Source organism: Notechis scutatus, chromosome 3, assembly GCF_049901735.1.
Source record: "Notechis scutatus isolate UNSWTSFEM ecotype Mainland chromosome 3, rNotScu1.2, whole genome shotgun sequence".
Taxonomy (NCBI): domain Eukaryota; kingdom Metazoa; phylum Chordata; class Lepidosauria; order Squamata; family Elapidae; genus Notechis; species Notechis scutatus.
This window is the reverse complement of record NC_142011.1, coordinates 160350535-160364495: the sequence shown is the minus strand read 5'-3', so window position 1 is coordinate 160364495 and position 13961 is coordinate 160350535. Positions and strand designations below refer to the sequence as shown.

The 13961-nt window shown below is 35.0% G+C and overlaps 1 protein-coding gene and 1 pseudogene across 39 annotated transcripts in view; both read right to left on the bottom strand.

Annotated features, from left to right (window-relative positions):
• EPB41L3 (erythrocyte membrane protein band 4.1 like 3) overlaps window positions 1-13961 on the bottom strand; it is a 142308-nt gene that overhangs the window by 2619 nt on the left and 125728 nt on the right. For 12 of the 39 annotated variants that reach the window (XM_087961578.1, XM_087961569.1, XM_087961566.1 and 9 more), the window contains 10 exons: window positions 9193-9246; window positions 8687-8722; window positions 7654-7845; window positions 7497-7571; window positions 5189-5896; window positions 4576-4698; window positions 3551-3904; window positions 2330-2461; window positions 1769-1867; window positions 108-188 (listed from right to left, as the gene is read on the bottom strand). In XM_087961578.1, the coding sequence (XP_087817704.1) occupies window positions 108-188; window positions 1769-1867; window positions 2330-2461; window positions 3551-3904; window positions 4576-4698; window positions 5189-5896; window positions 7497-7571; window positions 7654-7845; window positions 8687-8722; window positions 9193-9246 (1854 nt within the window). The remainder of the gene's footprint in view (window positions 1-107; window positions 189-1768; window positions 1868-2329; window positions 2462-3550; window positions 3905-4575; window positions 4699-5188; window positions 5897-7496; window positions 7572-7653; window positions 7846-8686; window positions 8723-9192; window positions 9247-13961) is intronic. The other 27 variants (XM_087961596.1, XM_087961579.1, XM_087961581.1 and 24 more) reach the window with 12 other exon arrangements.
• LOC148131447 (uncharacterized) lies at window positions 941-1660 on the bottom strand (annotated as a pseudogene).

Genomic DNA, 13961 nt, shown 5'->3' with positions numbered 1-13961 from the left:
AACGGAACTGTAATATATTTTAAAGGCCCACTGACACTAAAACAGACTTTTAAGTTTACAGGAAATAGACTAATTTGGAGCTAATTTTAGAAGCTTACATGTCATACCTGATCATGGTCAATGTCTGCATCACCCGTTATCACAATTCGCTTTTCAATTCTTGTCTCTGAAATGCCTCCTTTCACTGTCTTAAAGGGGGATAAAAAAAGCAACTAAGGCCTAAAGATATTGTCAAAGGAAGTTTACTGCTTTTTCTCTCTGAGAAATTAGAACGTTTTTGCTTCTATGGTTCAAGCTTTTCTTTTTAAAAGCAGGTTGCTAACTGCAAAATGGTATTCCACACTTAAATAATACATATGATCGATATGCTGTTTAATGTTCAAAATACCAAATTCAAAAGTGTGCAATGTGCATGTGCGATAGGAACAAACTTCTGATATCAAAGTTTTATCTCATAATGTTAAATAGAAACTACATTATAAACAACACTTTTTGGAATTTATTAGACAGGTAGATAGTGATAGTTTTTTTTATGCTCAAGAGGCAATACACCAAAAATTGCATTAATATATATGATTTGGATATGTGCCCCAGGAAATTCTACAATGATCCAATGTTCTTAACATTGTTAAGGAAGTTAGAACTTAAAAGATGTCAGTGTGTTGTTGAATTTTAATCCTAAAATTTAGAGTTAGTTTATAAAGAACTCTGGGTCAGTTTTTAATTTATTAATTTATATTGAATTTATATTTTTGCCTATTTGCACATGGCGACTCGAGGCGTCTTACAGAATGTAAAATAATATTTAAAATAAAAAAAAACTAACAAAAAGAATCAATCAAATAAATTAATAAAGTACAATAGAACAAAATCTGGAAAAAAAATAACCCCCCAACTCCCACCCCTCGCCCCCATGACAACAGATCACACGAGCCATTCTAATCTCTGAGGGAATGATGTTCCAGAGAGAGGGAGCCACCACGGAGAAGGCCCTTCTTCTGGGTCCCATCAGGTGTATCGCCCTCAGGGATGGGACCCGCAACATTCCCTGCCTCCCCACTCTGATGGGTCGGCTAGATGTGATCGGCAAAAGACGGTCCTTCAGATAACCTGGTCCCAAGCCATGAAAGGTAACAACTTTAAAGGTGACAACCAGCACCTTGAATTGCACCCGGAAACAAATCGGCAACCAATGCAGTTCCCGCAGGAGAGGTGAAACGTGCACACCGGGTCTGCAAAAAACTATGTAGGCCACTGCATTTTGCACTAACTGAAGCTTCCGAATGCTCTTCAAGGGCATCTCCATGTAGAGGGCATTGCAGTAATCAAGATGGAAAGTAACTAAGGCATGAGTGACTGTGAGTAGGGACTGTTGGTCCAGAAAAGGGCATAACTGATGTCCAACCTGCAGTTGCGCAAAGGCCCTCCTGGCCACGACTGTCACTTGCTCTTTGTTCAGGAGTCATGAGTCTAGGGAAACTCCTAGATTACGCACAGGGTCTGTTTGGAGTAGTGTCACCCCATCCAAGACCAAAGATGGCAATTCTCTCTGAGCCAATGAACCCCAAGCCCAGAGCCACATAATTTATTCTTAATGTGTTGCATTTTAATACATTTTAAAAAAGAGACTAAGCCATAAAAAAGCATACGTAACTATGGCTTCTATTCCACGGTCAACAAATGATTACTTCAGTTGTTTCACTCAGATATTTATATATTTAACAATAAACCTATGCCTTTATTGGATAAAAAATTGTGGTACACTTACTTTGGTGATATGTGTAGTAGTTGTAGTACTAGTAGTTTCAGAAGTAATGGTCTGTGCACTCATCAGAACTCCTGGTTCAGAATCAGCACCAGAATCCACCTAAGAAAAAAAATTGTATGAAATGATAAATGCATTCAAGATTGCAATTATTTGTATAAAGTTGGCAAACATTCACTTCTTTCAGTTTTCCACTTGTTTAGGACTGAAAACCAGACAAGAATGACTATTAGCAATATTGTATCCATCTTTTCTTCTTAAAATCCACGTGTTTATTCATTTCGAAGGCACCTTTCATGTATTCAATATTTTAATGTTATTATACCAACAACTTTTTCAATAAGTATTTAAAAATATTTACATCATGAGAACAAAAAAATTTCCTCCAACATTAACTGTTTTTTTAAAAATTGGTCTTAAATCATTATCAGAGTATTTTTAGTCCAAATAAAGTTTAATTTTTATGTATGTTGCTGTTGTCACCAATCTGTCAGGTTCAGTGCAAATTTTATTGTTTGTAGAATCTCTTTATGTTTTTCCAATCTTTTTATTTTAGTATCTTACCTCAGATGATTCATATGTAATAGTTTTTGTTTCAGTATGGACAACTGGTACTTCTTTCATAGAAATTTCCAATTTCTCTCCACCTGGAGAAGCACTGCCCAAACTGTCTGTCTCAGTCTTCGCAATGGATGACTGTTCCAATGAAATGTAAATGTAGGACACATTAAAATTGATGATTTTCTAGTATTCCAGAATAAAATGTAAATGAATTTTCTTGCATAATAAGAAATATTTTTAAAGTACGTAAACTTACACCTAAGCAGCATTTTTACCATTATTTATATCTAAATTGAGAACATATTTAACTAGCATATATCTTTTTTCATTTAAAGCTTATTTTGTTGTAGCCCAAATTTACATAAGCTTATTTTCCTTTAAATATTTAAAACACGGTTGAAATCATGAAAAGGTTGCATAATACGGCAGTTTACAATTAGAACATTCTAATAAATTATTTGGGAAGTGCTTTCAGATTTGAAATTAGATAAGATAAAGAAACAGGTAGTGATTTTTCCATGAAAGGTTATACTTCACTCTTTGCTCTAATAAAATATGTTCTAGTATCAGCATTTAGCTGTATTACTTAGTCCAAAATGCTTCTTAAAGAGTACTTATGCTAAAAAGTAAATAAAAAGAAAACAATAAATCTAAAAATGAACGTTGCAGCAAGCATCAAAATGCCATGCATGTAAAGAAGCATTGTGTTGCTTCCTGGTTATTTTTTAAAATGTTCAATGTGATTTGCAAAGAGTCCCAGGAGTTAAGGGAGAAGGCAAAGTTTGTTTTTAACATCTGCATGTATACCAGTTGGGAGAGATGGAAGAAAATTAAACAGCAGAAATCACTAGGAAAGCGAATTTCTGCATCCTTCCTTGGATGCTCATACCTTCCATATGGACTATGTGCTATTTTACATTAACTTAGACATTAGTATTCACATATCAAGGGATGCCCTGGCTGTACCTGCGACTAGAGTTATTCAGGCAGCTAGCCTTAGCCATGTCACCACATTTAAATATATTAAATTAAACAGTGACAATTAATGAAAAGGACAAACTGAGCTTGCAAGCCATACAAGTGAAGAACAAATGCATGTGAAGCTGCCTTAAGAAACAAACTGCTCACAATAACTATGTTAGATGCATTGCGTAACTTCCTTAAAGAAGTTTACAGTAGTTTATCTTTTAGTTCAGAATCAGCAAATTAGACATGTTTAATTACCTCAAAAAGAGGTTTGCTTTCTTCCATATTCAAAATATGGGCTGATTTACTCTGCTCCTCTTGTAGATTATGAGAAATGGTAGCAGTTTCTTCCTGTTGGGCTGCAGCTTTTTCCTCTTTAGCCCCCTCAGTGACAGCAGACCCCTCTTTCCCTTTGATGCTAGAAGTCACATGAGATATTGTCTGTGCTGTAGCATCCAGCTGAAGGCCAGCCAACTTAGTAGCATCCTCACTTGCATGCAAACTCATCACATGTTTCTCCTTGACTATTAAAGTTTCCTGCACAACCTTCTTGGTGGCCTCCTGCTGTTGCTCCTCTGCTTCCTTTTCCTCATCAGTTTTTGTTTCTGTTCGCTGTAGGAAAGGCAAGTTAGTATTAAAAGCTAATGTGTAAAATCTATAATTAAAGACCATCAAACTTGACAAAAGGTTTGTTTGCATGCTTTTACTTTATGTACAGGTGACCCGAGTGCTCAGAAATTCCATGTGGTTTCTGTTATAAGCACTAGTGTTCTGAAGAGACCTCAGTTTGAAGGGCAGAATGTGATTTGGATTTACATGTGGCATGCTTGGACTACCTTTAAAATAAAAAATGCTTCAGAAATACCTTAAACCAAATTAGATCATGCTGTAGCACGAACATGTGATTAGGAAAAAGATGCAACTGTCTTAAGATGTACCTGACATGTACATTCATATCCTTGCATGTTCCAAATTATATTCTGCCCTTTCAATCTGGATATCTGCATATCACTAATAAATATGAAGTCCAATTTTATCTTTCGTACACTTAAATTCTATCTCAAGAATAACAAATTTACTTCTACCTCCCATTTCTGAATGTCAAGTTTAAATGTACTGCTTTAGGAAGGAAAAGTACCCAGCATGTGCATTAATGTTTTCCATGAAGATCCTAAATATACTTATGTGCAAAATAACAAAGGAAAACTCAGTGTTACTCTAAAATAATACTATGACCCATCAAGGGATAATCACTAAAATCTAAAGATGAATCAGATGGCCACCTGTGCCCAGCTATGTGAAGTAGCTGTAACCCCTCCTATGAGCTCAGTTGGTTTTCTTGCAGATTCTATTAATGTGAAGATACCAGAACCATCCAAAGTTTTTTCATCGGAGAGTTGTTTTCTCTAAACAGACAGAGAAATATATAGTCATAGGCATATGGACACAGAAAGAGAAACACACACACACACACACACATACACCAAGTTTATGTTAATTGACACAAATAAAGATAAAGGAGAGGAGGAAATGTGGCAGGGTTACAAAGAGAAAATAATGGAAAATAAATTAGCACAAGTCTGTACTGAATATAAGCAGTAATACAAACAAGCAAGTGATTAGCACTAGGATTCTGCTGGTCTCGTAAAGCATTATGTTCTCTTCAAAATAAGCAATAGCAGCATACTACATTTCAGTAAGACTGATCTTTAGTTTAAATGCCTAATGTCAGCTTTGTACAGTGTTAATTGACTTAAATCATGAAGAAATAATAAAAAGCTGGGTTGGCTGTTATCAAAATAAGGCCAAGCAGAAAAAGGACTAAGAGGCAGGGTAGTGCAGATATTGTCTAAAAAAAGTCATGCTTTGTTAAACTGGATCAAAGTTGTATGTTACCACTACTCTTGATGCTGATGACTCAGTGACATAGTGAGCAGTAGCAATGGTAAAAGATGGCTCTCTGCCATGTTTCCTCACAGGTTTAATTTTCCAACCAAAAGTCTCTCCTTTCAGTTGTTCACTCTCCAGTGATTTCTCAGCTTTGGCTGTCTGTACACTTCCCAGTGTATCGGGCAACTGCAAATCTTGATCTGCCTTCAGTGTTTTCTTCAAGTTTTCTTCTTCTGGGCTTTGGAGTCGGGAGTCTGCTTCTTTAATTGGTGTCAATGACTCAGAGACCCTCCTTTTGGCATCAGATAATCTTCTGGCCTTCTCATCAGTTACTGGTTCTAGAATTTCATATTCTGCTACTACAGGAATGATTTTCACAGATTCTGGCAATGCTATCTCTGTGTTTTGAAATGATGGCAGAATCATTTTTTCTCCCTCTTTTACTTTAGTGGTCATGGTTACAGTTTTCCCAGAAACAGTATCATAGGATTTTCCTAAGGTATACATTTTCTGCTTAGTGTCATCTTTTGAAAGCAATTCACCTTCCAAGTCCTCAAAGCTCTGTATGTCAGTGACACTATGTTTTAAAAGCTCAGGTGGGATGTCACCAGTTTTACTGCTCACAGTCATTAATTTGTATGTCACAATGGTTTTCGATTCACCATCAACTACCTCAATGGGTACTTTGTCTACAATAACCCAATCCTCAGTGCCCTATATTTGAAATATAAAAGCTCAATTAGAACAACTAAGAGGTTACTTCTATGTTAGGAAGCTAAAATATTACACCTTTAGGAAATTACAATAGCTACTTTATTAACATCCACATTTCTAAAGTATTTTCATAAGCCAGAAGGCAATATGAATATTTCAAATTGTGACTAAGTTTAATACATAATACAGCAAGGGGCACCATACTATCTTAATATTTTACACATGTTTAAAAGTGCTTGCTAGGGGGTGAAAATCATTTAGTTTTTAATTTTCTTCAACACAAAGCACCGTTATTTTAAGTGTAAAATACAGCTGTTTGGAGAAATAAACACTCCCCAAACATCTTGAAAATATAGCTTAATGCTCCAAACCCAGTTCTGTGAAGTTATGTGCTTGAAACGCTTTCAAATAGTTTACAAATGGAGGTTAATCATTCTGCTTATTAAAATATTTTGTACTAAAAAATACTGCAAATGTTACAGAACAGTCTTTAATTGTTCACTACATAATGCATTTTATATCTTTATATAATCAATACATTATAGTCTGAATATTCAATTGCAAGTATATCCTGTACCATCAATTTCATATACTTTCATATATTTAATAGTGCTCCTGAATGACAGTCCATAATGTTACTAATCAAAATGCATGGTTGTAGTTTGTCGCTTTCCTTAATATTTAGTTAAGAAAAAGAGATGAAAAGCAGATGATTAGAGAAACAGAAGTGAAAGACAGTAACACAGGGATCCCCTCTAATATTCCAGATTTGTGATAGAATAATTGAAAATACAGTTTTTCTAAAAGCACCTCAAGATTCTGTTTTTGTACAATCATATACCTTGTGGAGGTAATGGTGAATTCTTTTTCTAGTTCATTTTAGTTCAGTACCTCCTCATTTTAAAAATGATTTATAAAAGTTTATAGGGTAGGATCACTTTACAATTGTTATTTCCCTTCTTTCCTGAATGCATATATGGAAATACACTAGATAAACTTGGAAATGTTTGTGAGCATTTCCAGTCAGCATAATATTTCCATTCAGGCCTGAAATGCATCTTCTGAATTCTATCAAACTAAACAGGAGTAGGTGAAGTACATTCATCTGCAGTATCCTACCCTACTTCTATATAAACATACAGACTTGATTATGTACAGACTTGATTCTTGCTGCCATTTCTGAAGATTCTACCTGAACAATTAAAATTGCACACGTAAGAATGAAGAAGTTCAAGCAATATTTTGATAAGCATGCTTCTTTACCGTAAACACATCTGGAAAACATATTTGCTGTAACAGTTAGAAGCAAATCTGATTTTTTAAAAAATGCTACAATGAAATGGATTCTAAAGGCAGTTGATATTGCTTATTATTTTTACCAAGATGTTTAAACATGTATATATGCAGATGTCCAGGGAAGAAATGAGACTCTAAGCTCTGAGAACTATGTGAAGAAATCTGAAAACAAATCTAAATCAGAAATCTTTGTGATATATTAACCAAACCTTTAAAAAGGAACTGCCAAGAGAAATGTGATGTATTTATCAAATTAGCACTTTAAGATGCAGCATCTTTCAGTAATAAAAATACACCTTTTTACCTGAGAATCAAGAAAGGCCGTGCTTTCCTTCTGTAAAAATATACGTTTTTCAAATTTTTCTTTATCTTCTTTGGTCTAGAGGACAACATATCTATCATTAAAATCCATGAGAAGGTTGGAGTATAGATTCTTGAAAAACCGGCAGATATGCACTCACCTCGTCAGGCATAAGTGGTTCAATCATAGGAGCTTCTTCATGTCTTGCAGCAAGGCGGACTGGTGACGTTGAAAGTCTCTTCTCCCATTCATTAGTCCCTGAGGCATCTGTAGTGGTTTCTAAGAATGTCCGTTTCAGCTCACTTATATTGGTCTGGTGTTTTATCAGATCTTCCTGTGTTTTATCTAGTTCCTGGTTTCGGAAAGGGGAGTGCAGCATTTTTTAAAAATTTGAATTGACATGACAGAAAAACAAATGTATTTTCGAAGTTAATCACCAAAAAGTCTTGATGAGATTAGCTCTCACGGCACTAACACAACACTCTTGGCAAACTGGTGTTTTAAAGGAAAAATGTACAGAAATTCTTAGGACACTTCACACATAACAATGTGGCAAGAGCAGTTGCCACTAGGTAGGATTCCTGTCAGAGGTTGCCAGCCAATCCAAGCTCCCTGCCAACTGAGCCTATGTTAATATGCATTCATGAGCATCTGTGCTTTGTAGGTGGAAAACATTTCCTGGGCACACTTCAATATGCAATGTGTAAAGTAGTCCTCATTCATGTGAGCATCAAATACTTTTAGGGGAGTCATAGTTTGCACACATTCTAGAGATTTAAAAAAAATCTATATACATATGCAACAGAGTTGTAAAAATGAGTATAACAGAAAATCCTAATCTTAACATTTGATTTATTAGCAAGGAAAAATGCACATATCATGCATCATATACAAATTCACACCTTAACTACTATATTTAAAACACACATAGAATACATGCACTAATATATACCCATACCAACCTCTAACATAAGATTACTATGTTTGATATACACATTTTCACCCTGTATGCGCTTAATCAGACTATTCTGAAAAAACTGAAAAAGAAAGGAAAATGTGAGGACCACAATATTCAAAGAATGTAAAAATGCTGTTCTAAGCAATGTTTGTAAATATTGTGGGGATATGAATAAACACAAGCAGTTTAGCCATGGAGGACAACACACAAAAAAGCAAGGCATTCTTTCACTTGCCTGTGCTTTGAGATCAACATCTTCCTCCTGATCTGACTGTTTAGGTAGGGAAAAAAACAGAAAATATTATTTTACTAATAAAAATCATTTAATGACTATAATTATCATCATCATGATATTTTTAAATGGTTCATACTCATCAAATGAACAACATATATAATAGGTATTGAAACCTCTCCTGGCATAAACCTCCACCCAGATGCATCTGTTTTAAAAGCTATCACAAAATGTTTTGGGAGTCACCAGAATGTATATATAAACAGAGATAACTGGAATTAGTGGAAAACTTTTTCATATAGAAAACTATTTATGTACTGTCATGGGATATATCTCTACAGGGCATAGGGCCTGGTTACTTGAAGGAGGCCTGTCTTGCATAGCATCTGCCAGGCCAATTCAATACTACAGTGCTTTCATTACTAAGGGGTATCAACTATGCTGAGATTCAGAATATCTAAGGAACATGATACATTCTTTGACAACAAATTCAGAGCAAGAGTACACACCTCTGTGGCAGTGGTTTCACCATCTGCTGCAGTATCAGTCCTTTCACTGTCAGTCTGTGTTATATAACCAGGTTCCAAGAAGAAAGCAAGAATAAGAAATAAATCCAATTTGTAATTAAACAAAATCATAGGTTGAATTATCAAATATACATTCTCGTGAGCTGCATTTTAAACATTTTTCAAACAAATGACAATTTAAAAGAAGCATAATCCAAAACAACAAATCAGACAGCATTAAGATCAAGGCATACTATACAAAGTAGTGGTTTTTGTGTTAAACAGAATCATTAAATTGTGGAGCTTGAAGGAACAAAAGGATCACCTAATACAATACTCTGCAATGTGCAGGAACACCATTTAAGCCATCTTTGAGATTGGTTAGCCAAACAAAACCAAATCAGAAAAAGAAGATACTTTTCTTTATTTTTTTCTAAAGACAGCCACTGATTTTAATAAGCAACAAAATGTGAAAATTGCACTTCTCTAACTATAATTTCGGGGATGGGGGAAGCTCTGTACAGTACTTTTAATGAGACATTATAAAAATATTGTTCTATAATTTGTTCATTTAGAGAAGGAAAATCTATTAGCGCATCTATTATAACAGTCCCTTGATTTTAGCCCCTTATTTGCACAAATGTTTTTTCTCACATGGTTTTAAGGCTGTCTGCATTAGCAAAGTTTTAACAAACACATAAATAGAACAAATTTAGCTATATCTTGAACAGAATTAAAATTTGTCAACAATGAAATATGATCTAGCTGCAAGAAAATCCTTTGTTATGTAAAGCTATATTTTCTATCAGTGTTTATAAAACATAGCAATGTATTTTAAGTAACATTTAGAAAGTACAAATGATCAAAGTAAACAAAGCACAGCATTATCCATCCAGCATTGATACATCCTAATATGTACCATGAACACTTTAATTTTATTAATACTGTCTCAAAATGAATAATGAAGAGATTTCAAAAAATACCTTAAAATAAATGTATAAAACACTGAATGGGGTTGTTATGAAAAAATTCAAGCTATACAATGAGCCAAAGGCCTGAAATATGTTTTAAAATATTCATTTAAGACAGAGTGGTTATTCTATATAGGTAGGTAGATATATAACATGCAAATGTTTTGGACTACAACTAGATAATCCCTTGCCATGCTGTTTGGGACATATAGGAATTGAAAACCTACACAACTGGACAATGTCAGGCCGCCTACCTCTACAGTTCTTCAAAATCTCTTCATGGGCAAACAATGTAATATATTAAGCATGCAACTGGATTAATTCATCCTTTGGGATTGTAATAACAATCACTAAGTTGACGGAACAGTTTACCTACAGGTAGTCTTCGCTTAATGACTATTCATTCAGTGGTAGTTCAGAATTAAAATGTCACTGAACAAATGGTAGTTATGACTAGTCCTCAAAGTTACAGCTGTTGCAGCAGCCCCACAGTCATGTGTTGAAAAGTTGGGTATTTGCCAGCCTGCCCACATTTACGACTACTATGTGAGCTTCAACCAACCCATCCACCCATCTGCCATTTTGGTAGCCCTGTATTCTGCCATCCTTGCTGACCTTTACCATCTTCTTCCTCCCACTGCTGATAAGACACCTCTGGCCAAGGTAGCTGCTGACCCTTCATGCTTCTGTGAGGCCTCCATGAACATCAGCTTTCTTAGGTTAATTCTCTTGTTATTTCAATGCAGGAAAAAGATTTCACATTCATTATGTTTACATGAAGTCCTAGCTTAATGACCAGTTGCTTAAAGATCATTCGGTTATGACTCCCTATCCTCAAGGTTATGACTGCCACATCTCCCCTTGCAGTCCTATGATTGCATTTCAGATGCTTGGCAACCAATTGGCATTTATGACTGGTTGCAGTGTCTTGCTGTCACATGACTACAATTTGTTACTTTTTTGGCTGGTTTCCAGAAAAACTCACTTCCAATTCTTTTGTGACCTTGTGGCTTATCTTTGGCACCATAGGTTCTTATTACAACATTTTTCATTTAGGTATTCGCATTGTTTCATTTTTTTTTTTTTTGCAACACCAGTTCTTCTTCCACATTTCTGCCACTACTCTGAGTTTCTGCCCATTCAGATAAATATTTTCTTTACTTTTCCAATGAAATGTATTAACTGGAATCCATTCAGCCTTTGTCTAGAAGATGAGATGCACTGAATCATCTTTTTGTAATATATAAGCTAACAATGATGCCAGCGTATTCTAGCCACATTTAGCAAGAAGGGTGATCTGGCTGTATCTACCCTGCTCATAAGACCGCGCATGAAGATTTCCCATGTATATTCCAACTACCTAAATCTGTTCCTTTTGTCACTCCTCTGCCAACGCTATGATGGTGGTTTCTTCTTTATCTTTTTAGTATCTCCTGTTTCAGCAACATTCTTATCTGGTGTTAAATCCTTCCAAGTTCGAAAACAGAATCTAGTCTATCAAGAGCAATTAATCCCCAAAGGATCACTGCTTCCTTACCAATTTCTTCAGACGTTTTATAATTTCCAAAGTTGTCCATACATTAAGGTGCTTTTAAATCTTCATACAGTTCAAATGGCAACCATCGGTATACCAGATGTCTGTTATATATGAAAGAAGATGGATGGAATCTACATTTTTTGTTGCTTTGCTGCTGTAGTTTTAACATTAGCCTGTCTTCATTGCAATTCACTTTGTTCATTCCAGAAATTGATTATTTGGTTTGTACAAGCAAGTAGATTGCATTTGGTTGGTCAACCTTCATCTGTTTAGTGATGTGCTCAACCAGATGTTTTTGTGTCACCCTAAAATTCTCACTAGAGCTGTGCAACAGTAGCCTGCCCAAAAACATCTCTGGATGGCTGAAACGCCTTCTTTCAGCCATGGAAGGAATCATTTCTCTACAGTAACACAGTTTCTTCTTACTACATTGCTTTATATCATTCATCTTTACTCAAGATTCCCTTTGTAGTATGAATATTACCCAGAAAGTTATGTTTTCAACTCTTGTTTTCTTATGCTGTTGAAGATATCTTACAACTCGTAGCACAGTATTCCATTTTACAGGAAATCTCAGGATTTCCATCCAGGCATTACACCACTGAACTGACATTGTAATTTCTACTAGCCTATCATTCTTACTAAAAGGCTTGCTGTACTACAAGCTGCATAGAAACTCTGTCTTAGGTTTTTATAGTTTTTCTATGTTTACTTCAATGAAAGCCATTCACACTTTATAAAATTAAGTGAGCTCTGGCTTTTTATGCAGATATTTGCTATTACCTTCCCATTGTACTCACCATTGAAAAAGCAACGTTCTAATATCTTTTTAACCATTGTGTTCAAGATACCAATTTAACACTATCCAGGCTATTGGTTCTATAGCCAAAATACATTCCACAACAACATCAGATGTATAAGGATACATTTTGGGGGAATACCTGCAAACATTCCAATTTTTTCTTAGTAGAAGTATGAGCCTCACATCAAAGTAAGTCTGCTAGGTTACCCATACATAGTGAATACACAAAAGAACAGGTTGCTTACCCATAACTATGGATTTTCAATATTCATCAGTGCACTCCTATGAACCTCTTCCATTCCCCTAGCAAAAGTTTGCCCTGACACAGTACCTTAAGTACCATGCTGTTCCTTATGGAACTGAGAAGAGACTGGAAGTTGTATCCAGAAGTTTGACAACATGGGGCTCACCTCTATCAAACATACTCCTTGACTACAGAGTTCCTAGTAGTGTCTTTGTGCTGGCAAATCATTTGTATGTATAAATATAGAAATGACTACTCAAAGTATATAACCAGAGTTATAATCAGCCTACTTCTTTTTCGACACACTACCTTGGGTTCAACTACACCTATATTCACATGTATTTGACAAGGAGAAATACTATGTCACCAATACGTCCTTGCATTACATGCATTAAACTGACTTTGTTAAAGATTAGGATAGCACTGAGACAGCAAGGGTTGCAGGAATATTAGCAGCTGCAAGGTACATTATGGGATGCATGTGTGGGGTGGGGGTGGGGAAACACTACCAGTTTACCATTTATTTCTTTTTTAATTTTAATTTACAATATTTTATGACCAGCCAAGTCAGAATGAATTTCCTAAGCAATTATTTGTAAATTAACTAAGCTCCCTTTTCAATGAGAACCATTTTGTGAGATGATCAATGAAATGCTCTCAAATCCAAATGTGCTTATTGACATGAAATGTTACCTTACTTACTTTACCAAGAACAGTTGTTGTTTTAAACAAAATTTGCACTGATATATTTAATATGGATATATTTATAACAGCCACACCCTTAATTCCTATTAAAAGGAAGAGGCAGTCAAATGTATTTACAGCATAAAAAATGAAGACAACAGTTTCAAAGAAAGAACATAAAACTATGTCACTAAAACACGTTCATTAAAACAACTAAATAAATTTATTAATTTTGGGGTACACTTTTATTTCCATTTCATTTTATAAAATAAAAAATTAATGTTAAAACTAATATGGTCCCAAACTAATATTTGGGAATAGGTCCTATTAAATAGACTGCAATTAAATATATTGCAGTCAGCAATTACTTTATAATAATTAAAGCGTTTCTTCAGTTCAAAATACTACGTTCCTCTTAATTAGAACGGCAGTTGAAATCAGTCATAATTCTAAAATTTGCTGTATGGATCCTGAATAAATTACAAGGAATATATGGTATACCTATGCAGTTTATCCTGGTCTCTTTTTATGTGC